The sequence below is a fragment of the Rattus norvegicus genome, chromosome 1, assembly GCF_021556685.1.
Source record: "Rattus norvegicus strain SHRSP/BbbUtx chromosome 1, alternate assembly SHRSP_T2T, whole genome shotgun sequence".
NCBI classification, from domain to species: Eukaryota; Metazoa; Chordata; class Mammalia; order Rodentia; family Muridae; genus Rattus; species Rattus norvegicus.
In genome coordinates, this window is record NC_141534.1 from 63,988,242 (window position 1) to 64,014,674 (window position 26,433).

The following is a 26,433-nucleotide window of genomic DNA, read 5'->3' on the forward strand; positions in this document are numbered from 1 at the left end:
CTGTGGCTTTCAGCTGCTGAGTGAAGCCTCTGGAGACAGGTGTGCTACTTTTCTGTCTGCAAGTAAATCAGAAAGAATACCATAAATAGCGTCAGAGGTTGTGTCTGTCACATGAGACAGATCTCACTTTGTGTCAGTCATTGACTGGTTGGTCCCTCAGTATCTGCTTTACCTTTATCCCTACACACTTATTGGCAAGACAGATTTCGAGTTGAAGGTTTTGTGAATGTACTGATGTCTCCTTCCTCTTCTAGAAGTGTTTCTTGTTACAGGAGGTGGCCATTTCGTTTTCATGCTCTGGTAAGCCTGCAAGGGAGGCTTTGTGTTGGGTCCAGTAGTTAAAAGCAAGACCTGGGAAGAGGAACGGCAGAGTTGTGATCTAGGACTTCCTGTAGCAGCCAGCTCTGGGTCCTGGGAGCCTAGGCAGGCTTTGCAGTCATAGAGCTCCATCCACTGCCCAAGTCCCATCCTGACACCTTCTCCATCTCTATTACAGACCATTGTAATTCTGGCATAGTCGCTCTGTCCTGGGCCCGATAGGCCATCCTACCCTGGAAGAACAGAGAGTTCAAGGACGGCCAAATTTCACTTAAGCAAACTTGTTCTCAGACTGTGTGGTTGCTCTGTCTTAGCTCTCATAACACACTTTCCTCTACGTTGCCTTAGGCTGTATCCTCCAAGCATCCCACCATGCATCAGCTCCATATCCTGACGAACCTACCTTAGGGTCCCTGATAATTCCAGATACTTTAATGTTCTCCCAGGATGGACTGTGGCCTCTGGTGTGACTCACATTGATCCTAGAAGTTCTTGGGAGCCTCCATGCGATGGCATAGGATGTCTCTGAATCCGCACTGGCCTGAGGGATTCCATCTGGCACAGGATTATCTCCCTATTGTTGAATTTTGGCTCTTATGTTTTTCAGGAATGGCTCTGCATGTGGTCAACACACACTACCCTGGAAGACCAGAGAGTTCAAGGACGGCCAACTTTCACTTAAGCAAACTTTTTCACAGACTGTGTGGGTCCCATCAGCAGAGAGTAGCCTCCACATTGCAATGATGTGCAAACTTCTGCCTTTCAGCCATGATGGACTTTAGGATCTACCCTGAGGACCCTCCACAAGCCACAGGTGGGTGATGTGTAAATTGGGCATGTTATTGGGTCAGGTCTTCAGTGCAGTGCCTTAAGCTGACAGCCTTTTGGGAGGGCATATGCTTCTCAATTAAATGAACTGGTTCCACTGTTGGCCTGGACTCTGCTGTGTCTGCCGCTCATGCTCTCCTCCAAGTCTCTAACTGTCCCTAACTCTCCTTGACTGGCTGGTCAATCAGTCTTCATACCAGTCTAGAGCCATTCTATAAACACAGAGCCCAGACTGTCCTCTGCCGACGTTTAACAGGGCTGCTGGTTTAGTGTCCTGGGTTCCCTATGGGGGTGCAAACTCAAGTTTCTTAGGTCCCTATGTGTCTGACAAAAAGCCTTTAGAACAAGGTAGATGTGAAGAAATCAGGAAATAAACTCCTGCAGTACTTCATGTCTACCACTGGAGGGCTCTACACTTTTCTGGTTCTGGTGTGCTACTCAGCAAACCCTCTCACTGGAAGGCTCTGTGCCTGAAGCAGAGAACCTCTGCTAAACACAATGTTACCAAGAAACTGGCTGTATCTTCATGGCAGCCTGTAGAAGATTCTCCACCACCCTGAGGACCCAATTGGGAAAACTTAGGTAGGCAGGGTGTGGGAGCCACCAGGGCTGTATGGAGACCTTACCCAGAATTTAATCTCCAGCTGTGCATTCCGATTAACATGACCCACACTCCTATGAAGGTCTCTGGGTGGCTCCTGATATGAGTTGGGGGAGGGGGGAGGACAAGGAAGCTGGGTCAAGACAGAAGCACTGTCCTTACTCACTGCGTCTGGGCTTGTTCCTGCCCTAACTGGGAAGCAGGAACCAAACACCCCCTCCTCATGGGACTGTTCGTGATGAGGCCAGCTGAGGATCTGAACCCTCAGCAAGAAAGACAGGAGCTGTATGTGCCACAAACCAGAGCACAGTGTCCCGCATAAGCCCATCTCTCAAATGATGCCATCTCCTCCCCAGAGTGGCTCCAGTCTGGGTTAGGAGTGGGTCATGTATTCCGAGCTCTCTGATACTCCTGCAAACACAGCAATGGTGCCTTCTCATGCTCATCTATACTGAGCCTAGGGAGCAGCCAGAGGTCATACTCATGGGAATTCAGACTCAGTTCAATCTGCTATCCTGTAGCCCATGAGTCTGGACTCAACTTTAGTGGTCAAGGCCAGTGGTTTATTTCCTTGACAAGACTTTGAGAATGTTAGTGACACATTGTATGCCCTTGGCTGGCCTTCACTCTAATAGCCCTGAGTGACCATTCCAGCCTGCCCTCAGGGATTCAGATCAGCTACCTGTTCCTATAGCTCACCTCCACTGTAGTTCCATGTGTCCTGGCTGCTGCAGCTGCTCCAGAAGCTACCAGATGTCTTCCCACAGAATCCTGTAGTCCCTGTGGGCTCATCCACAGACATCTCACACTCTCCCTGCTGGGAGTTAGGCTGGATGCCTGCTGTGTGGGAGCTGCCTTGCCTTGTGGAGCAGAGTCAGAAGCAGTGGAGGAGATGTTGTCTGTTGCTCTTAATGTCCTCAGGGCCCAGGGCTTGCCTGTGGTGTGGTTGTCGTCCAGCTCCAGTTAATCACTGATATAAATTCAGCCCGTAGAAGCTGCGTACCCCATGTGGCACAGGGAGGACCATGACTGAGGGGGAACCATGCAATCCAGGACCCTGTTGGGATCAGGGAATATTCCAGGTCCCCTCTCACGCAGGATGCAAGGCTAGGAGCTCTGTGTGCCCTGACACAGGGGCATGGGACCGTGACTCCCATGAAATGCTCCTTCATACCTATTACATCATCAGCTTTGAGAAGGTCTTCCTCAGTAAGAACATTCCACACTGCTTGCCTCTGCCATCTGGCTCTCTTTTCCAGGGCTGCATGCCCTCAGGAACATTGACATGTCTTCTATGAAAATTAATATTCTGTTAAATCATTTTGATAAACAGTTCTCAGCATGATATCTGTGTCCAGAAGTAGTCATCAGCAATTCTCACTGGGACAGGGAATCAAAATCTTCCCCCTGCTCTTCATCCTCCTCTTTCTCCTCCTCTTCCTTCTCTTCCTCCTCCTCCTCTTCTTTTTCCTCCTCTCTTCATCTTCCTCTTCCTCCTCCTCCTCCTCCTCCTCTTCCTCCTCCTCCTCCTCCTATGCTCCTCGTTCTCCTCCTCCTGCTGCTGCTGTGCCTAATGCTGCTTCTGCTATTGTTGCTACTCCTGTTGCTGCTGTAATTTCAGCTGGTGTCTTTTCCATTGCCATGTGTCTGAAATCACCTACTGTTTATACTGAGGACATGAAAGAATTTCCAGATGACACTGTGAAATAGACAAGACAATTTATTCCAAGCAAAAAAGACAGTGAGGTAGAATTCTTAGCTTACCATTTGGGGCTTTGATTTGCCTTACTATATTATAACTTCTTTTTTCTACTTCTCAGTTGAGGTCTTTGAAAGAAACCATTTAGAACTACTACCTATAAAATTCAATAGATCACTAGGTCTTAGGAACAAAAAAAAAACCAGTATGCAAATCAATATGCATGCATGCAGGATTGTGACCATCAACTATAAACCACAAACTAGGTTGTTGATACTTATTCAATGACAAACCTTGTTAATTAGTTTTGAGGCTTAATGGAAGGGGATGTTACATTTGAAAACATAAGACTCTGTTCTGCAGCACTTGTGATTGATGACCACATGTGAAAAGATCAGTAGCCCCTGGAGGAGGCCATGAGCCCATGAACCTCTTGTCCTCACCCTGTGGGAGCTATTGGCCTAAGGGGGAGCTGGAGTCCATCTGAAGGGATGGGCCAACTAGAAAACTCTGTAGAGTGTGGAACTCATCAATCCTATTGGGTCCCTGCTGGGAAGAGGAGAAATCAAGAAGAGGGAGAAGGCTTGGTGTTGGGGAAACCTCATAAAGAACTTAGAGCAGATACAAGGTAAGAATTGTGGGGAAAATGGAAACCAGAGACAGAGGAAGGACCAGCATAGAGCAAACTGAAAAGGACAAAGCACAAAGGTACCTGGGCTATGCCTGCTGCTTGGTCTCTGGACTCTCCCTGTGGCTCATTTCTGGGGGGAGATTCTGTTCTGCCACAGGTGAGGTTTCTTTCTCCTTGGCATGCAGCAACACAGCTTTATCAGGGCATTTGCTATATTCCTGGTCCACCCCTTAAAACCTCTGTGCCGGACCCTGCTGGGGATGGGCTTATCCTCAAATGGGGCTCTGTGGGAGAGTGGGTTGTCTTCTTTGATTTCCTTATTGCTACTCTTCTCAGTGAAGATGCTTGTTGTTTGAATGCATGGGACACTCACGGCACATTTGTGATAGTGGTCCTGTGTAGGTGTCATCGGTAGAGGCCTGAGACGACCAGCCACACTGGATCTTTTGCCTACTTTTGGATGAGCATTCTGGCCATAGTGAGATACGTGACCATGGGAGGATGACCCCCGCAAGGTGCCAAGGACTGGCAGGCTTCCACTCCTCTTTGGTTCTAATCTAAAAGCAGCAGCAGGATCAAGGCTAGGGAATGGTGCTGCAACAGGACTCACTTGCTGTGCCTGGGCTGTGCAGCCATCCCCCTGGAGAGCCTGCTTTTGTAGAAAGAAATAAGTTGCCATTTCCTCATTATATTTTCTTTGTTTTAAAGAGTGTTTTACTACAGAGGCTTGGAATCCAATGCTTTTCATGGCATCCAAAATGGCCGGGTCTGGTGTGAGGGGAAGCAGTTCTTCATAGGGACCTATCAATCCGTTCCAGTGTTCTTTGAACCAAGGGTGTTTCATCGCCTTTCTTGCTGTTGGTCTAAAGTTGGGATTTACCCTCAGTAATTTACTAAGGAGGTCCTCCAGTTCTTTTGAAACCCCACAGGGAGCAGGATATACCCCTGCCACTACTTGTCTTTGCAGTTCTTGGATGATCACTGAATCAAATGGGAGCTTTCCCACTACCATACAGTACAAGACCACTCCTATAATCCACATATCATTCTTCGGCCCGTCATACCGATGGCCAAGGAGGAGTTCAGGGGAACCAAAAGAGTACGTGCCGCAGTGGTGGTTTAGCATTTTTCCAGGTTGAAATTGGGTGCTAAGCCCAAAGTCGATGACTTTGACCTTTTTGTTTTTATCAATCATTATATTGTCCAGTTTGAGGTCTCGGTGAACAATCCCCTTTCCATGGCAGTAGCTCACTGCTGACAATATCTGTTCAAATATTTGCCGGGCCTCATCCTCCTCTATGTGCCCTGACTCTCTGATGTACTGGTAGAGTTCTTGGCCTTCCACCAGCTCCATTATGAGGTATATTCTCGTTTCCTTTTCAATAACTTGTATGAGAGACACTATGTTGGGGTGGTTGATCTTTCTCATTATGTTTGCTTCCATCATGGCTGGCTGGAACCACTGCTTGTCCTTTCGCAGAACTTTGACAGCCACCGGGGTTCCTGTGAGCCGGTGGTGGGCCAGGAGGACTTTGGCGTTGCCCCCTTGCCCAATTGTCCCCAATACTTGGTATTGGGAATGGAAGTTGCCCTCCTCAGAGATACTGGGCTCGGGTGTAGGGGTTGGTAACTCCTCCTCAGTCTCTGTAGGCATTTTATCAGTACTAATGCTACCTAAAAATAACAAAAATGGAATCAAATAATGAAAAAGATGGAGCAATATAGGAGCTAAAATTACACTTGTGGTACCTAAAAGAAACAAACAAAAGAAAAAGAAAAAAAAACAAACAAAGACAAAGTAAAAACTAGACTAGAAAAATAGAGCAAAATTATGAAAAAGTTAAAGGGAAAATATGAAGAGTCATAAGTAAAAGCCACCCAAATAACCAACACCAAAAGAGAAAGCCAAGAGCACGCACATACTAAATGCAATGATGAAAATAAAAATCGTCATACTACAATAGGATTGGGCGGCCAAAGATGGTCAATACTATGAATAGATGTTCATTGAAGAAAAAAAAAACAGATGAAAGAAACGAGAGGAGAAAGAATTAGTATAAGACAAAACAAACAAATATAAAAAGCCAACACTTAAGGGAAAAATCCATTGAATTTCAGGACCTAGTGATCCACAAAAATCCACAACTCTCCAGAGCAAAATACTGAAAATTAAAATTAACCAACCATAAGGAATAAGGCAGTTAAATATCAGTGAACAATAAACCTTAAACAAAGGCCAAAGAGTCAAAGTGTCACAAAGGGCAAATTTGTATCAAGTCTAAGCCAATGATTGCTTGTACTCAATAAATAGAGAAACAGGAATAATGTAAAAGGATGAAACCGCAGGACATTGAAAATGGAGATAGAGTTACTCATCCGACTGCAGAACCGTAAATAATCAAAGCAGTAATATAGCATGTGAGAACATAAAAACCACTAAAAAATGAAACCAGCAATCCATAATAAATAAATAAATAAATAAAACAAAAAACAAAACCCCAATAAGGAAATAGCCAGTGGCGTGGCAATATGTGATCTAATTCTTTCTCTTGAAGTCATCCAAAAATCAATCAATCAATCAAGAAATAGGCAGCCAGCCATCTACATAGGCCTTTAAACTGATATTATGGGGTTGGCATACCAAATGCCTGGGAGCGACTGGTCAGCCAGCCCAGATACTTGGGCAGCTGCAGGCCAGTGAGAGAGCCTGTCTTGAAAATAAGGTTGAGAACCTACCTCAGGAACAGCAGCCGGGGTGACTTCTGGCCTCTACACTCTCTTGCACTGAGGTGCAGGTAATATAGATACAAGGGGCAAAAGGGGATGGGCACGTGCACACACAGACACACACACACACACACACACACACACACGCACACACATACACACACGGGCACTCACACAGGCACAGGCACACACACAGGCACACACACAGAAATACACAGAAGTGAACTTATACTCACACAAATTCTTACAAACACCCAGATTCACACAAAACACGCATAGTTACACACAAGCAAAGCTGGAAAAACACACGTCAGACAAATACACACATACACACAGGGATACACATACGCACAAGAAGACATACATACATACAAACACATACACACATACAAACCTGTAAACTCACACACTCCTACACATACTGACAAACACACAGGCAAAAGTGTACACGCACTCACACACAGGCCAATCTGTCAACACACACTCTCTTACACACACTGATACATACACATATACACAGTACAGTAAAATTCGACACAACCACACACAGCTCACTAGATACAACCAAGTCGCAGAGGGCTCCACTCCACACCTCCTCTCAAAGCACTCAAAGAATTCCAGGCCTGGCAACAGCTTAATATGTGTTTGCTGGGCCGCCTCACAATCGCTCCTCATGAGGTCACAATAGGACCTGTCATGACATCGTTGGGAAGGACTCTGAGACCGTGGCTTCTATGGGCTATGGAAAGACTTTAGGCTGTTAGAAATAAAACCCTGTAAGATGTTTAGCTGTCCATAGTTCTCTGTTTTGAATGTTTACTCTGCATCCTGCTTTAAAGTCCTCATGTCTACACTCAGGGTGTCACGTTATCTTTGAATTCTGAAGGATTAGCCTCAAACTGATGGTATAGTTTTCTTTTTTTAAAGACAAAGCTTTTTCTAAACTGACCCATCAAGAGGACACTGTTCCCATAAGTCTTCAGAAAGGCTCTAGGTTATCATCAAACACCTGAGAAAAAGCTGCAGGACTAGGCAGAGACTTGAGTTTGAATCCCCCAAACGCCAAATGGATGCATCAGCAAAGCTCATAAGCTTTCTCTGTGGAGAAGTTAACATGGACCAACAGATTAGAGGGCCAGAGCCCCAACCCATGCTGGGTGGACACTCTCCTCTGACATCCACCACAGAGATCTTTGTACAGAGATCAGGAGAAGGCTTCTCTGAATAGCTGTGCAGAGCACCTCAGGCTCAGGGACTCAGGACTGACACCCATAGAATGCTGTAGTGGAACCCTTTGTGATTCAAGGGCTCATCTGCCTGGGTCCCTGAGCCTCTAGAGATGATCCCAGGACTGGGCTGTGGCTGCTTATGGGCTCAGACAGGGAGGTGCCAGGGGGTTTGCCCTTGGCTCCTGGGAGTAGAGCAGTTTTTCTTTCCCTGTCCCTGCTTTTTGAACTTTTCTTTCCTTGGGAAAATGGAAGGACTGGAAGAAGTCTGGCTATGGAGAGTGAGGCTGGCTGGGAAACTGCTCGCTGTTCTCCATTGTCATCCTGCTGGGGGTTTGGAGTTGTTGGCAGGTTAGCCTCTCCACCATTCCAATCTGCTTCTCTCCATTTAATCCATGCATCTCTGTTTCTTCGCTTCGTGACATGGTTGCACAAGTCCTACCTGTAGCTGCCACTCCAGGGCATAAGTCCCTCAGTGAGTGAATTCCAGATGGTTCTGTCTAGAGAGAAATTGTACAGTGTAGTTGCTCAGTATGTAGGTACATGGAAGAGGATACTGCACGGCATCCACACACATTTCATATAACATCAATCCACATACTCTGGTACTCATCGGTTCTATTTACACCTTTCGCGATTACTGCTATTCACTGTACTGTGAAGTGTGAATTTTTATTATGTTTCACTTCTGCAAAGGAAGAGACAGTGTTTAGCACTGGAGATCCAAAGGCCTAGCTGGAAGGGAGGCCTTGACACACAGGTGTGCTCCTGGGAAATAGCTCTTTCATAAAACACCCCGTTGAATCCCATGATGTATGGATTGCTCTATGCCCTATCTAGGGTTGACCTCAGTGTATATATATATATATTAACTTGAGTAATTTTTATATACATTTCCAGTATTCCCTTTCCCAGTTTCCGTGCAAACATCCCCTTCCCTCCTCCCCATCCTCCCCCCATTGTCGCCCTTCTCCCAACAATCTAGGTCACTGGGGGTTCATTCTTAGCAGGACCCAGGGCTTCCCCTTCCAATGGTGCTCTTACTAGGATATTCATTTTCCATGTTCCCTTCCCCAGCTTCCAGACTTTAGATGACTGGATGCCCTGACTGATTTTTACACAGGATAAAAGTCGGCTACATTTGTGTTTGATTATTAACAGTGCCTCTGGAACTAAACTCAGATCATCAGCTATTCCTTTCACCTCTGAACCATCTCAAAAGCTCACACTATATATTCTGTTCTGTCCTCAGTGTACCATGTATTGCTATAATCACCAGCATTGTTAAAGCAAGCCAAAGGAGATTTATAAAATCTTCAGATTTTGAAATTTACACATAGCTTGTGCTACACATCATTAATCCCCCTTTCATGAGAGAGAAGGTCTCTTTATTGTCCAAACCACCCTTGTGTACAGGGTGAGTTTTAGGACAGCTTCAGTTTGTGGTAACACTCTGTCTCAAATTAAGCACACAACAGCAACAACCCAACCACACTCACACAGAAACACATTCATGGAACACATATACACACACACACACACACACACACACACACACACACACACACACACACACACCGAGCACTTTCCAGTTTCTAACCTTCCCATTCCTCAAGTGAGCATTCAGTGTAACTGTACTTTAATCTCACCTACCTCAGTCCTTCCAGTCTGTAGGCTTCTCTTAAACCCTCAGGAATTGGCAACTGACATCAGGCCGGTTTCTGCTTGCTGGTGGGGAAATTGGGTTGTGTTGCTTTGTTAATCTGTACTCCCTTAGCCAACCTCCCCAGGCCCTGAGAAGTTTCCATTAACCTCCTTCAGAGTACTTCAGTGTTTTTAAGTCATACTCAACAAAGTAAGAAACCATTTGCTTTGATTGCAGCATTTAGGATTGTGTTGAGTAGGTAGCAGCAGAATGTACACTGTTTATGAAGTAGGTCTGTGAGTAAGGGCTAGGTGTAATTTTATCTGCTGAGTGAGTGAGCGTTTGCTCCATATCGTTACCCATTTTGGCTTCTGTGGTATTTTTATTCCTATAGACTAAACGGTTTGAGTTTGTGTTGGCTTCTTCTGTGATTTCAGTATCCAGCACCTCTGGACTTATCCTATAAGTATGACCAGATTAACAGGGCTGTTGATTTTCCATGGAGATGCTTGTTTACATTTGTACTTAATCCACATCTTATGTTCAAGAGGAGGGAGAGCAGCTTGCTGGCTTTGCAGCAACACACATTGACCCAGAGTGAAGGTTCTCTCTGTTACTGATTCGAATTCCTGAATCACCATGACATTTTGCATGAGCTATCCTCCACTGTCTCGGGCATTTGAGTACTCCTTTCCCAGTTGGTGACTCTGTTTGGGAAGACTCAGGAGGTGTGCCCTTGCTGGAGAAAGAATGCCAGTGGGGCTGGGCTTTGAGGTTTTAGTGCTCTGCACCACTCCCTGTGCACTCTCTGCTTTGTACTTGTGATTCCAGATGTGAGTCCTCTGCTTCCTGCTCCTTCCACCGTGCCCTGTAGTCATAGAACTTAACCTATGGTAACAGGTGGTCTGTGAAATAGGATCACTAATCGCCTACATGTTTTATAGTTTGCTGTGCTCATGGCATTTCTGTCACAGAAATACAAAGGTAACTAATGCAGAAGGGGATGGAATAGAGCGGACTCTTGCTCTGTGATACCTGACCATGCCAGTTTGTACTTGTTACTTGTTTTGGAAAATATGCAAGAATTCAGAACTTTGAACTAGAAGTGGCCCAGTGCTCTAAGAAGAGTTTAATGGGGTATACTGGCAGGAGCTTGGGAGTCAGGAGTGCCAAGACCTATCCAGAATATGGAAGCCCAGGACAAGGGGATTCAGAAGGCAATAATATTTGTAACTGGTCTGGGATAATTTGTATGATGCTTTTACAAAAATGTGGCTTCTTTCAGCCCACATCGTAAAAACCTACCTGAGGCTAAATTAAAAAGTAATAAACAAATTTCTTCGATGAAAATTTGAAGAGAGCCCAGTATGGCCTCTGTTATACTGAGGTTATAGGACTTCAATGAAAAAGAGCAAATGGAGCAAATAGAAATGCAAAATATATAGTTTACAGAGAAAAAGACACTGGGAAGATTAATATTATAGCCAATGCCTAGGCCAGAAGAGAGCCTGCAATTACTTAGGAGATTAGAACCTTAATAAGAGACCATGTCTCCTCAGGTGATGACATCACTCAATTAACCTCGTAATCTGTGGTAGAAAGTGAGTTACTTAGGGTTTTCCTGCTATTAACAGACACCATGACCAATGCAAATCTTATAAGAAGAACACTGCTTTGGGTTTGGCTTACAAGTTCAGCAGTTTGGTTCATTATCATCAAGGTGGGAGCATGGCAGCATCTAGGCAGACATGGTACAGGAGGAGCTGGGTGTTCTACATCATCATCTGAAGGCCGCTACTAGAAAACTGATTTTCATGCAGCTAGGACAAGAAACATAAGGGTCACATCAACAGTGACACACTTCCTCAATCAAGGCTACACCTATCCAATGAGGGCTCATCTGCAAATAGTCCCACTCCCTGGGCTGAGCATATTCAAATCAATACAGGAACATTAGGCATTTTCAGTTCCTGAAATCACCTGTGATCAGAAGCTGCTGCTACTGTGGGTCATGGGGCCCAGGGCTTTCCAGAAATCAGGCATCTTCTCATGTACTCTCATCAGTCACTGGGAGTAAGGAAGCTCAGCAAAGGACTGCTGTGTGGGCTGAGAAAACTGAGAAAGTCTGCTTGGGAAGGTGTGTCAATCTTCATCTCCACATGGAGATAGCATGGGGGTTACCTGACCTTACCTGACCAGTTTCCATGTTTGGTACCCCTGGATCATATTCATTGTCAGGTAGGAAAGTGTTATTTGGCACCCAATGTCATGTTGTGCTATCATGTACCCAAAGTTGATAGATGACTTAAGAATGTAGGCTTGAAAGGTATCCAGTTTCTAATCTGGGAAGGAGAACAGCAGGCCTGAGAGGAACAGGCCTCATGTGCAGAGGGATGTACCATCTGTACATGGTTGGGAGAAGCTCAGAGAAGGTTAGTCAAACCTGTCTATCCAGTAGAGGTTAGTTAACTGTGAAACTATCACTAACGGTAAAGGTAAGTTTGAACTCTGAGGAAGAGAAGGTTTGTTGCCATTGTTTGTGGACCATGCTTCAGAGGTGATGAGACACAGAGAAACTGTGTCTTGGGTTCATGCCACGAAGCGTGCTAGCTGAGCACTTCACATCTTAAGTTGTGTATGTCGTCAGGGCCCTTACACAAAGGTGATCTAGTGACAGTGTCTTGCTTTATTTGTAGCAATCACATGAATTTGAATTTCCTACTTGTTCTTGTTCTTAAAAACTCACTGATTAGTTTTAGCTGAGACTCCTGGGAGAATTTTCTCTCACATGCTGTAAGTTTTAAAGATTTGGTGATTAACATAAATAACTATTCATAGGTCAACACAGGGCCCACACTGACCTCACCTTGCTATCTGGAACTGTTACTCCTGAGCCAAGGGTCTCAAGGGTCTCTACCTCAGAAAGAAATGTGGAAAAGTGATTTCATAATCTATTCACATTCCTTGTGTCATCCAGAACATCTGCTAGAATGAGAGGATCCTTCTCTGCTCAGGACAATGTAGCTAATGATTCCCCAGGAGGAAAGAAAGGGCCACTACCTGCCTCTGTGGGGCAGTCCCTGGTGTTCACGGTAATGTCACCCAACAGTCCCACCTTGAATCTGCTATTCCACTTGAGCATGGAGCCTCCCTTTTATTCTGGGAGATAAACAGGAATCTCCAGCTAGGAACAGTGGTCCAAACATGAGGTTAAGTGAAGGCATTTAGAATGGGGTATATACATTAAGGGTCTCTGATTGAATGATTCTGAACTTAATGTACTTCCTACTAGAGTCATTTGTAAGTGATATGTAAGCTTTGTATTAAAATGTACCTTTACGTCCAAGATTTCATGGTAGGTCAATGCCCTACACTCTCTTAAAGATAATTTAAGAACTGCATGAAGAAGAGAAAATACTGATCAGAAAATATTCCTCGGTGTGCAAGACTGGTTTACATGTGCAAGTCTCTGTGCTCAACTCCAAGAGCACACAATATGCATTAGAAAGTAGATGATAAGAACTCTCTTTCCCTCTCTCTCTCTCTCTCTCTCTCTCTCTCTCTCTCTCTCTACCTCACTTTCGATCTATCACTCTCTCATGGGTGTGTGTGTCTCTGTGTGTGTGTGCATGTGTTTGTGAATCTTTGTCTGTGTGTCTGTCTGTCTGTCTGTCTGTCTCTCTCTCTCTCCTGTGTGTGTGTGTGTGTGTGTGTGTGTGTGTGTGTGTGTGTGTGTATGTGAGAAGGTGAGCTGAGGGTCTGCATGCCGAGTTGGAACAAGGATCCCATGTTGATTGACTCCCACCTTGACAAGTATCATGTTGTTGGGATGACCAGCATGTGACTATTGGGACAAGATAGAAGTGTTTAAAAAGCCAACAGTTTTGACCGATTTATGCAAATTAGGGCAGATTTGAGAGTACACTTAAGAGTTTTAAACTTTGTTTGAAAAAACAAAAAACAGTGATCTTGGAATAGTTTCTTTGGAGTATACCGCCAAAGGCCAAATTTTATCTGATTGTTGGTGAGCACCTGTAGGTTTTTGTGTTCCTCATGTAGTATCCCTTAGGTTTGGGTCAGACAATGTAAACCTTATCATTTCCACTGTTTTTAACATCTCAAATGATGTCCCACGTTCTAGGTGCCAATCCACAAATGCCCACTCCTACATCTCCTCCCTCCTCCCTCCATTGTGCCACTATGATGCTGCTCCTAAACTCACCCAACTTTTCGAAACCCACCACCCCAGCCTCCTCCTACGTTCGAGCATCACATCTCCACAGGACCAAGGGCCTTCCATCCCATTGGTTTCAAATAATGCCATCCTCTGATATATATTGGTTGGTGGTCTATTTTCTGGAAGCTCTGGGTCATCAGCCAGCATATATTGTTCTTCCTCTATTGCAGGACCTACTCTGTCACAGGACATCCACTGTTTAAGCACCACCACTACCTCAGGAAGTCCACTGTCTGTGTGTCAACTCCACTGTTACAGGACCACAAGTGTCTCAGCACTTCAACTATCACAGCACTTCTACTGTTCAGGAGCTCAAGAGTCTCAGCATCTCAAGTGTCACAGGACCTCCTTTGTCCAAGAACTGGACTGTCCATGCAACACTACTATTGCAGGACTTCCACTGTAGGAGCACTACAACTGTCTCACGACACCCACTGTCCTATAACCTCCACTATCCCAGGAATTCCACTGTCGTAGCACCACCCGTAGCAACTAAAGTGTTTCAGGACATCAACTGAAGCAAGTTCTCCCATGATTCTGCAACTTCACTGCCACAGGATCTCTACAGTGACAGGAATACCCCTGTATCAGCAATTCCAATTTTGCAGGACCTCCACTGTAGCAGAACCTTCAATTGTGCAGCAGCTCCCCTGTAGGTAGATTGACCTCCACGATCTCAGTGCCTCCACTTTCAAAGGACCTTCACTGTCACAGAACCGGCGCCATTTCAGTGTCTCCACTGTTGCAGGACCTACCTCTTCACAGGATCTGCACTGTTGCAGCAACTGTAATTTCAATTTTTCAAAGTCATTGCTGGTTATTATATTTGAGGCTGAATGAAATGTGATGCTACTTTTGAAAGCATAAGAATTTGTTCTATAGCTCTTGTGATAAATGCCGTGTGTGCTAGGACCACTAACCTATGGAAGATTTCATGAGCTCATACCACTCTCCACCTCACTTTGTGGAAGCTGGTGTTTTTAGAGTGTGATAAACTTCAGGTGAATGGATGCATTCAGCTGCACCACGCTTTAGAGTGTGCTACACAGCAGTCATATTGAGTCCTTGCTGGGAAGAGAAGAAATCCAGAAGAGGGAGAAGGCTTGGGTTGGGGGAAGAATCATAAAATACTTAGAGGATATAAGAAGGTAAGAATTATGGGGAACTGGAAAACAGAGCCAGAGGAAGAATGAGCACAGAGCAAACTGGGAAGGACAAAGTACAAAGGCACGTGGGTTTTGCCATCTGCGTGTTCTCTGGACAATCTCCCTTGGCCTCATTTCTGGGAGAAAACTCTTCCTCCACCCCCTTGTAATGTTTCATTCTTGAAGGAGAGCAGCAACACAACTTCATCAGTGAATTTCCCCATTGTAATTGGTTCATCCTTTAATGCCTCTGGGAAATCCCGAGCTGGGGAATGTCCTGCTCTCTGCTGAGAGACAGCCGGAAAGTAGGTTGTCCTCTGTTTTCTCGTTGCTACAGCTCTTCTAAGTGTGGATGATTGTTGAGTGAAGACACAGGACACTTCTGGTGTGTATGTATGCTTTGTTCACTGTGGGTGTTGTCGGGAGTGTCCTGAAAAGAAGAAGGGCATGCCCAATGACTCTTTGCTTCCTCTTTGACTAGCCTTATGATCATAGAGATACACTAGGCCATTGGAAGATGAGGAGAACAATGTGTCTATGTTGTGTTCACTTCTATTCCTATTTAGTCCTAGAGGGAAATCAGGAAGGGTAGAGAATGGGACCGTAACTGGACAAAGCTGCTGAGCCTGTGTTGTGAAGCAATTCCTGTGTATAACTTGCTGTTACATTAAGCAATAGGATGCCATGTTCTGGTTATACCTTTTTGATGCAATGAATCTATAATATTTTACCTAAAACCTCAATATATTACGTTTCTTCCTCTTTTGGAGTATCTGGTATGGGAGGGATCACTTCTTCATAAGGATTTGTGAACCTCTTCCAGTTTTCATTGACCAGGGGTACATCATCACCTCTGAGACTGTCAGCCCATAGTTTGGATTGACTTTTATTAAGAGGCTAAGCTGCCTCTTCTGACACCCCACAGTGAGCAGGGTACACACCTGCTACAACCTGTCTTCTGAACTGTTGTATGACAACAGAGTCAAATACAACAGTGAAATATAAGCCTACTCCCAAGATCCATACGTTGTTGTTGTTTATTTTTTTACACCATCATAAAGTTGTCCTAGGAAGAGATCAGGTGCACCAATAGGGTAAGCACCATGCTGCCAGTTCAGCATTTGCCCAGGTTTGTCTTGAGTTGAAGGCCAAAGTCAATGCTTTTGACTTTTCCGTTCTTCTCTAACAGAATATAATCTGGTTTCAGGTCACTGTGAACTTATACAGTGCCCATAGCCATAGATAAAGACTGCTAACATTTGCCTAAATATTTCCTTGGCTCCTTCCTCCTCTCGGTGGAAAGATTTTCAGATGTATTTGTAAAGCTCTAAAATTTCAACCAGTTTCACGATAAGTTATTAGAATTGTCTCAGACTCAATTGGAGAAGCAAGATGATGTTGGGGTGGATGAAAAACTTCATTATATTTGCCATGGTCATGTTTGGCTGGCACCATTGCTTCTTCTTTGCATGCACTTTGATAACCCCTGTAGCAGAACTTCCACTGTCCCAGCACCTGAACTATCCCAAGACCTCCACAGTCAAAGGACCAATATTGTGGTAGGGCGTCTGTGGTCAGGCAACTCCTCTGTCTCAGACCCTCCAAATTGCAAGACCTTTACGGGTACTGGAAGTCACTGTCCATAAACTTCCACTGTTGGAGTACCTCAACTATAACAAGGACCTCTACTATTGTACAACCCCCTTGTCATAGCACGTCTATTGTTACAAAGTAGTCCACTGTCAAAGGACCTCCAGGGTCTCAGCCTCTCCACTGTTACAGGATCTCTACTGTCTTAGGACCACTGCTGTTGGAGGACCTCCTGTCTCTCAGCAACTTCAGTTTGTTGGAGCTCTCCTATCAGAGGACATTTACATTTGCTGTACTTCCAGTGTCACAGCTGTTATAAGAACCTCCGTTCTCACAGGACCTCCAGTGCGTCAGTACCTCCTCTATCCAAGGACTTTTATATAGTAGGACCTCTACTGTCCTACAGAATGTCCACTGTCGCTAGATTTCCACTGTCACAACACCGCAACCATTACAAGAACTGCAATTTTGGCATGACCTCCAGTGTTCCAGCCCCCCCAGTGTCATAGGACCTCCACTATCACAGGACGTCCACTGTCTCACCAAGGCCAATTTAAAGGACCTCTACTATAACAGGATATCCACTGTAGCTGGACTTACATTGTTGCAGTACCTCAACTGCTGCAGGACCAACAAGGTTGCAGGACATAGACCCTCTCAGCAGCTAGAATTTGCAGGACCTCTACTGGCACAAAAATTCCACAGTTGCTGGAGCTCCACTGTCACTGCAAATGCACTGTCTCATGATATTCACTGTTGCTGGACCAGTAGTGTGGCAGCACATCCATTTTTGCCAAGCCTCTCCACTGACGCAAGACTTCCACTTTTGTAGCACCTTCATTGTCCAAGCAAACCAACTCCTGCAGGATCTCCATTGTCTCAGGGCATTCACTAATGCCAGCTCTCCAATGTTGTAAGATATCCACTTTCACAACAGCTAGAATCTTAGCAGGACCTCTACTGGCAAAGACAGTCCACTGCTGCTGGCTCTCTACGGTCAGTGCCAATGCACCGATTCATGACCTCCATTGTCACAGGACCTCCACTTTTGTAGGACCTTCACTGTCCAGGCAAACTGCAGGATCTCCAGTGTCTCAGGACATTTACTGGTGCAGAGCCTCCCTTTATTCCAGACTTCAACTATTCCAAGGTCATCTACAATGTCTTAGGACCTCCAATATTGCAGGACCTCAAATGTCCCAGGACCTCAGGTGACATAGCACCTCCATTGTCCCAACACCCTTACTGTCCCAGAACCTCAATTTTCCCACGACCTATTCAGTTGCATGACCTCCAAAGTTGGAAGAACTGCACGGTATGAGAGCCTCAACTGTTGTAGGACCTCCAATGTTGTAGGAACACAATATTCCTACACTTGACCTACACTGTCCATCACCTTCACTTTCCTAGCACCTCCACTCTCCCAGAACCTACACTGTTGCAGGAACTCCATTGTCTGAGCACCTGCATGTCTCAGGACCTCGAATGATCCAGAACCTCTAATGGTGCAGGACCTCCACTGTCACCAGACTTCCACTGTCTCAGGACATCCACTCTATCACCAACTAGACTTTTGCAGAACTTCTACTGGAACAGGATCTCCATTGTGGCTGGTCTTACATTGTCTAAGGCCTCCACTATCACAGACTTTCAGATGAATTTGTAAAGCTGTAGAACTTCAAAGAGCTCCATGAGAAGGTAGACGTGTCTCAGACTCAATTCCTTGGTGAAGCAATATGATGTTGGGGTGGATTAATATCTTCATTATATTTGCCATGGTCTGGTCTGGGTGGCATCCTTGCTGCTTCTTTCCATGCATTTTGATAACCATTGTAGCAGTACTTCCACTGTCCCAGAACCTGCACTACCCTAAGACCTCCCTTGTCACAGGACATCCACTGTGGTAGTACCTCGGCTGTCAGGAAACTCCACAGACTCAGTACCTCCAAACTGCAAGATCTCTACTGGCACAGGAATTCTACTGTCCCTGAACATCCACTGTCACAGCACTTCAACTGTTTCAAGGACCTCTATTGTCGCAAGACCTCCTATATCACGGTTATAAGGACCTGCATTGTCAAAAGACCTCCATTGTCTCAGCCCTTCCACTTTCTCAGGACCTCCAAGCTGCAGGAACTCTACTGGCACAGGTTATCCATTTACACTGCTTTTCCACTGTTGCAGGACCTCAACTGTTATAAGGACCTCCACTGTGGCAGGACCTTCAGTGTCTCATCAACTTCACGGTGAGCAACACCAATGTGCAAGACCTCTACTAGCACAGTATATGCACAGTATCTATACTTAGACTGTTGCAGTACCTTAACTGTTGCAGGACCTCCAATTTAGAACATGCACTCTTTTAGCAGCCAGACTTTTGCAGGACCTCTACTGGCACAATAATTCCTCTGTTGTTGGACCTCCACCGTCAGTTCAATGGCACTGACTCAATGACATCCACTGTTGCAGGACCTCCAATGTTGAAGGATGTTCACTGTTGCAGGGCATTCCCTGTCAAAGGACCTCTGTTGATGCAGGATCTCCACTTTCACTGTTCTAGCAAACCAACTATTGCAGAACCTACAGTGTTGGAACAACTGCATTGTATCAGGAAATTTACTGTTGCATGACCTGTAGTGTGGAAACACCCCCATTTTTACCAGATCTCAGCTGTCCCAGGCCCATCTCCACTGACTGAGGACCTCCAATAATGCAGGACATCCAATATTTCAGGACCTCAAATGTGCCAGGACCTCAACTGATGAAGGATCTCCAATATCGCAGCACCAAAACAGTCACAGGACCTCCATTGTCCCATCACCTTTACTGTCCCAGCACCTCCACTCTCACATGACCTACAATGGTGCATAAACCCCAATGTCCGAGCAACTGCACTGTCTCAGGACCTCGATTGTTCCAGAACCTCCAATAGTGCAGGACCTCCACTGTCACCAGATCTTCACTGTCTTAGAACATCCACTCTATCACCAACTCGACTTGTGTAGAACCTCTCCTGGCACAGCATCTCCATTGTGCCTGGTCTGACATTGTATCAAAACTTCAGCTATCACAGGAATTCCACTGTAGCAGGACCTCCTCTGTCTAAAGACAACCCCTATTGCAGGACCTTTACTGTGCAAGGAACTCCACTGTTGCAGGACATCCATTCTTGCAACACCTGCATTGTCTCAGGACCTCCACTGTACCAATCCCATCTCCAATGTCTCAGGACGCCCACTCTTTCTGGAACTCCACTGTTGCATGATCTTGAATGTAAAAGGACCTTCGCTATCTCAGTGCCTCCACTGTTGCACGAACTACAATGTCTCTCAGTGCCTCCACTGTTGAAGGACCTACAATGTCACGGGTGCTGCACTGTTTTATCAACACCACTATCACTTATTACAAGGCTTTGCTGGTTATTTATTTTGAAGCTTAATGGAGAATGATGTTACTTTTGACAAAATAAGAATTTGTTTCAAACCGCTTGTGATTAATTGCCATATGTGCAAGGATCAGTTGCCCCTAGAAGATTGCATGAATCCATAGGCCTCTAGACCTCACCTTGTGGGAACCGTTTCCTTTTGGTGGTGATACCGTCCTGGTAAAGGCATGGCGTACAGGACAACTCTGAAGTCTGGGGTACACATCAGTCATATTGAGTCCTTGTTCGGAAGAGGAGAAATCTAGAAGAGGGAGAAGAATTGGCGGAAGAATCATACAGTACTTAAAAAGTTAAGACAGAAACGATTTTGCAGAAATGGATACCAGAGACAGAGCTAAGCAACACAGAGCAAACTGGGTAGAACAAAGCACAAAGGTACCTGTCCTTGCCTGCCTGCCGCTTATTTTTTGGATGCTGTCTCCAGCCCTCATATCTCAGGAGAGATACTGTCCTGTCCCAGGAGAGTTTTCTTGCTTGATTGAGCACAGGAACACTGCTTCATTTGGATATTCCTAATTTCTTGGACCATCCCTTGAATCCTCTTAGCCAGCCACTGATGGGGACAGACTCGCCCTCTCCTCATGCACAGAGAGATAATAGGTTGTCTTCTGTGTTCTCATTGATGCTTCTGTTCGGCCTGAGGCTGCTTGTTGAATGAAAGAAGAAGACACTCTGTCATGTATGTTTTGTCCAGGTCATCTGTAGTGGCCTGAGAAGAAAGCCAGTCCCAGTGGTTCTTCAGAAAGCTCTATGACTAGAATATGGACAAAGGCATAAATGAGACCATGGGTTTGACAAGTCCAATGTGTCAATGGTGGGTTGGTTTCCACTCCTCTGCAGTCCAGTCCTAGAGGGACAGCAGCATAATCATTAAGGGTAGGGAATGGAGCCATTACTAGACTCACAGTCTGAGCCTGGGTATGAAGCCCGGCATCAGAATAGCCTGTCCTTCCAGTAAGCAGTTGGATGCCATGATCTGCTTAGACTTTCTTTGATGTAAAGAATCTTTCTCTTGTGTTTTGAATGGAACATGTTGCACTACATCCAAAATTCCAGGGTGTGGCCTGAGAGGTATCATTTCTTCATAGGGATTTGGGAAACGCTCCCAATCTTCTTTGAAACAGGGGTGCATTATCATGTCTGTGACTGATATTTCTGGGTTTGACTGTTATTAAATGCTAAGCAGGTCATCTAGCTCTCTTGAAACCCCACAGTGGTCAAGATGTACACCTGCCACAACCTGTCTTTTCAGCTCTTATATTAAAACAGAGGTAACTTTTTCAGCTACCATAAAATGTAAGACTAACATTCATATGTGGTTCTTTGGACCATCATAAGTATAACCCTGGAAGAGTTCAGGGGCATCAAAAGTGTTAGCACTGTAGTACAGGTTCAGCATTTGCTCTGGTTTGTCTTGGGTACTAAGCCAATGTCGATGATTTTGACTTTATTGTTCTTATCCACCATTTTATTTGTTTTGAAGTCCTGTATTTATTCTGTGCCCCTGACAGTAGATCCAGGCTGCTAATATCTGCATAAGTATTTCCCATGCCTTGTCTTTCACTATGTAGCCATACTTTCAGATACATTTATGAAGACATTGAGCCTCACACAGCTCCATGACAAGGTATCTACTTGTTTTCGTCTCAATTATTGAAGGTGATGTTGGAGTGGTTAACCACAATTGTCATCATTGCCATGGTCATTATTGGATGGCATAAGTGCTTCTTCCTCACAAGGACTTGGAGGCCACTGTAGCAGGACATCCACTGTCTTAGCACCTGCTTTTCCCCACACCTCCACTGTGCTGACTGTCCAAGCCTATTTTGTGCTGTCTTGCCTGGGAACTTCCTGCCTTTGCAGAAGGAAGTAGGATGCCATGGTCTGGTTATAATTTTGTTCAGTTGAAGTGTCCTTAGTTTCCAGCACTTGGAATCCTATATATTCCATTGCTCTTATACTTACAGGGTCTGGCCTGAGGGGGATCGGTTGCTCATAGGGATTTGGGAACTGCGTCTAGCCTTAGTTGAACTAGGGTTGCATCATGACCACAGTGACTTTTGGCCTATATCTAGGGTTGACTGTCATTACGAGGCTAAGTAGGTCCTTCTGACACCACACCAGAGGCACCACACACTCCTGCTACAACCTGTCTTCTCAACTCTAGAATGAAGAGAGAGTCAAATGGAAACTGACTGCCATGAAATATAAACCTCCACCTAAGCGTCAAATTTAGTTCTTTGGAACGTCATAAAATTTGCCAAAGAAGAGTTCAGGAACACAAAAAGTATAAGTACTGCAGTGCTGGTTCATCATTTACCCTGATTGGAATGGGATACTAAGGCCAAAGTTGGTAATTTTGACTTTCCCATTGATGTACAACACAATATTCTTTGGCTTTAGGTGCCTGTGAAATATTGTGTGCCCAAAGCAGTAGCTCATCACAGCTATTATTTACACAATATTTTGCTGGCCTTGCCTTGCAAGGTAGCCATACTTTTGGGTGTATTTGTAAAGCTGTTGCCCTTCAACCAGCTCCATGATTAGATGTATTGTTTTGGTCTAAATTACTTGAAGAATCGAGATGATGTTGGGCTGATCAACCATCATCATCACTTCCATGGTCATTGCTGGCTGGCATTATTTCTTCTCTAATACAAGGACTTTATGGACACTGTCACAGGAACACCAGTGTGGTAGAAACTCTGTTGTCAAATCAACTCCACATTCTCAGGGCCTCCAAATGCAGGGCCTCTCCTGGCACAGGACATACACTTTCCCTGTACTTCTACTCTCACAGAGTCTCAACTTTTCAGGACCTGAACTATTGTAGGACCTTCACTGTTGCAGAAAATTGATTCTCTCAGCAACTAGTATGTTGCAGGACCTCAGCTTGCAGAGAAATTCCACTGCCGCAGGACCTGCAATGTCAATGTAAATCTAGAGTCTCAAGACCTCCACTGTTGCAGGAGCTCCAGTGTTGTAGGATGTCCAAATTGGCAGGGCCATCACTGTCAAAGGACCTCCTCTGTCACAGCCTAGACCTTCAGACTTAACTCTAAAACTAGTGGCATTCAAGTAGCACCATGACAAGGTACTATCTTGTCTCAGACTCAATTCCTTGCGTAGTGAAATGAAGTTAGAGTGGTCAAAAATCATCATCGTTACAGGCACTTTGATGTGCACTGTAGCAGGACATCCACTGTTCCAGTGTGGCTTCTGTCCCAGTACCTCCACTATCACTGGACCTCCAGTGTCATAGGACCTTCTCACTAACAGCGGCTGCATTGTCAGGACCCTCAATTTTCAGGACATCTACTGTCACAGTATGTGTACTGTTGCTGGACTTTCATTGTCACTGCACCTAAACTGTCACAAGGTCATCCAATGTCACAGAGCAGTGTCTCAGCACCTCTACTCTCCCAGGACACCACAGTCACAGGACCTCCAATAACTCAGGAAATCCAAGTTCCATTACCTCAACTGGCACAGCATGTCCACCCACTGATGTTGGAGTTTCACTGTGGTAGCAACTCAACTATCACATGAAGCCCACTATTGAACGACCTCCACTTTTCAGGACATCTATTTCCTCTGAAACTAGAATTGGCAGGACCTCCTCTGTCACAGTACGTCTACTGTCGAAGCACTTCCACTATCACAGGACCTCTAGTGCTGCAAGGCTTTCACTATTATAGCATTTCTATTGTCGCCACACCTCTACTGGCTCTCCTACACCTGTACTGTCCCATCACCTCCTAGGTCAAAGATCCTGACTCGTGCATCAATTGAAGTTTTTCAAGACCTCCACTGTAGCAGCATATCCACTGTCCCAGCTGCTACTCCACTGTCAAAGGACCTGAAATGTCTTAGGAACTCCACTGTTATAGGACCTCAACTGATGAAGCACTTCAACTGTCACAGTACCTCCACTCTTGCAGTACCTCCAAAAACTCAGCCACTCCACTGTCACAAGTCTTCCAATTTGAAGGAACTCGACTGTTGCAGCACCTCCACAGTTGTCGAAGCACCATTGATATGGCACTGGGACCTACATAGCTTCTACTCTATATTCTGAGGACCACAACTGTTGAAGCACATCCACTGTCCCAGGACCTCCATTGACAATGGACCTCATTGTGTCAGGAACACCACTTTTGCTTGGTCTGTCCCTATAACCTCTGGGCTGGCACTAGCTGAGGACAGACTTTCTCCCTACTGAGGCATACCAGGAGAGTAGATTGGCGTCTGTGTTCTTATTGCCATTGTTCTTCTCAGTGAGGCTGATTATTTCGTGTATTCAGGCGACACTGGAGGCATGGGTGCATGTTTCTCCAGTGTGGGTGTCATCTGGGTTGGCCTGAAGAGAGAAGGGCAGCACCAGGTGCTCTTATGCCTAATCATGGACCAGTTTATGGCCGCAGGGAAACAGAAGGCCATTGGAGGATGATGAGACCAGTGTGCTTAGGGTGGGGTAGCTTCCACTCCTCTTGAGCCCAAAGGGAATGAATCATTATCATCAAGGGTAGGGAATAACTGAACTCAATGTGTGAGCCTCTGTTGTTCAGCCTTGCACCTGGAGAACTTGCCAGGACAGTAAGCAACATGATCCCATGGGTTGATTATACATTGTAATATCTTAGGCTCTGGACTCAATATGTTCCATGTTGTCCACAATTACAGGGTCTTGTGTGATGGAGCTCAGTCCTCATAGGGATTTGAGAAAGCCTTCCGGTCTTCCTTTAACCAGCGGTACATCATCACATCAGTGACTGTCATCCTATATTTCATGTTGAGTATCATTAAGAGGCTAAGCAGGTTATCCATCTCTTCTAACACCCAACAGGTGGCAGAATACAATTGCCACAACAAGTCTTTTCAAATCTAGTATGAATACAGAGTAAAGATTTTAACTTTTTAAGTACCATGTAAAACTAAGGTCCAAATGTCATTTTGTGGACTATCATAAAGTTTGCTGGGCAAGAGTTCAGGAGTTCCAAAAGACAAAGCACCACAGTGCCAGTTCAGCATTGCCCTGGTTCAACTTGTGTTCTAAGGCGAAAGAAAGTCTATGATTTTAACTTATCCATTTATGTCCAACATAATCTTATATGGTTTGAGTTCCCTGTGTACTATACCGTGCTCATGGCATTAGCTCACAGTTGCTCTAATTTGCCTAAATATTTGCCTGACTTTATCCTCCTCTACCTTACCCCCATTTTCTGGTGTTTTCATAAAATTGTTGTCCTTCAATGAGCTCTTACTTGGGGAAATAAGATGCTGTTCAGGTGGTCGACCATCATCATTGTCTCTGCCTTGGTCATGAGTGGCTGGCACCATTGCTTCTTTAGAAGCAGTTTGATGGTCATGGGGCTGCCAGGGAGCTGATGGTGTGGTATTGGGACCTTGGTGTTGCTCCTGTGTCCCATGGTCCTTAAGTCTTTGTATTGACAGTGGAAGTATACCTCCTCAGAGATTCTGCTCAGGTCTAGGGTGTTGTAACTCCTCCTTACTATGTGTAAGCATTGTAGTTAAAAACTACAAATATTCCCTAGAAATAACTTAATAACAATAGAATAAAAATGATGAAAAAGATGTAGTGAAATTACTATATGTGTTAACTCAAATTGAGCAAAATGTCTTGTGGATTGCTCTTTGTATTTTTGCTTTCCCAACAGGGTGGACCTGTAGTGCAATAGATCACATATTCAGATGATGTCAGGTGAAATAGTAATTAGCCAAATAAAGGTTACTTCCTCTGATTGGACAATGGAAGGAAAAGGTAGAGCAGAATGCATTGGAAAAGGGAGAGAAAAAAATAGAGATGGAGGATGTGGGCAAGAAGGAGATGGAGGAGGAAGAGGTTGAAAATGGAGCAGACCCCTGTGGCCTGGAGGAGCCACAAATAGCTAGAGATTTCATAAATGGGCAACAGAGTAGTGTAGAGGTGTATTTGTCCAATCTAATCGTACACTTTGTCGTTATATTTTTGAGTTTTCTGTTCCTTCCATTGGCGTTTTTGGTTTGGAGATTTACCCATGTAAATCTGGTTAGTATAAACCTCTGGTATTTTCATTTCAAATGACGAAGGCAAGTCCTGTGAGAGGAACTTTACCCAGCCTTCTGCAGGCCAGCCAGAGGGTGTGGGTGGGATGAGAAATGCAACAGCACTCCAGGCACTTTAGTTAAAATTTGTTTGGTTAAAGTAGCAAACTAACAGCAGGAACCAAGACAAGATGGCTGCATAGAACTAGCCATGGAGGGTGAACCTAACCACTGATACCAGAGCATAGAATGAATTAGCATGGGTTTAATTTAAAACTACATGCAATAGATGACGT

At 45.0% G+C, this 26,433-nt stretch overlaps 1 protein-coding gene across 1 annotated transcript; it reads right to left on the bottom strand.

Annotated features, from left to right (window-relative positions):
• Positions 1-419: 419 nt before the first annotated feature.
• LOC148007130 (sperm motility kinase Y-like) lies at positions 420-20,261 on the bottom strand. The gene is made up of 5 exons (XM_087602658.1): positions 20,212-20,261; positions 10,035-10,135; positions 4,451-5,751; positions 722-892; positions 420-551 (listed from the first exon to the last, which is right to left on the bottom strand). Exons 1-5 carry the CDS (start codon positions 20,259-20,261, stop codon positions 420-422), a joined length of 1,755 nt encoding a protein of 584 aa, XP_087458784.1.
• Positions 20,262-26,433: the final 6,172 nt, after the last annotated feature.

Coding starts and splice junctions, on each gene's coding strand:
- LOC148007130 (XM_087602658.1), bottom strand. CDS start 20,261: ATGCCTTTACCAGGACGGTATCACCACCAAAAGGAAACGGTTCCCACA. Junction 5,752..10,034: donor TACCACAGAAGCCAAAATGG/GTAACGATATGG, acceptor TGTTATTTTTAG/GTAGCATTAGTACTGATAAA. Junction 893..4,450: donor ACCACTATCACAAATGTGCC/GTGAGTGTCCCA, acceptor ATTCAACAATAG/GGAGATAATCCTGTGCCAGA.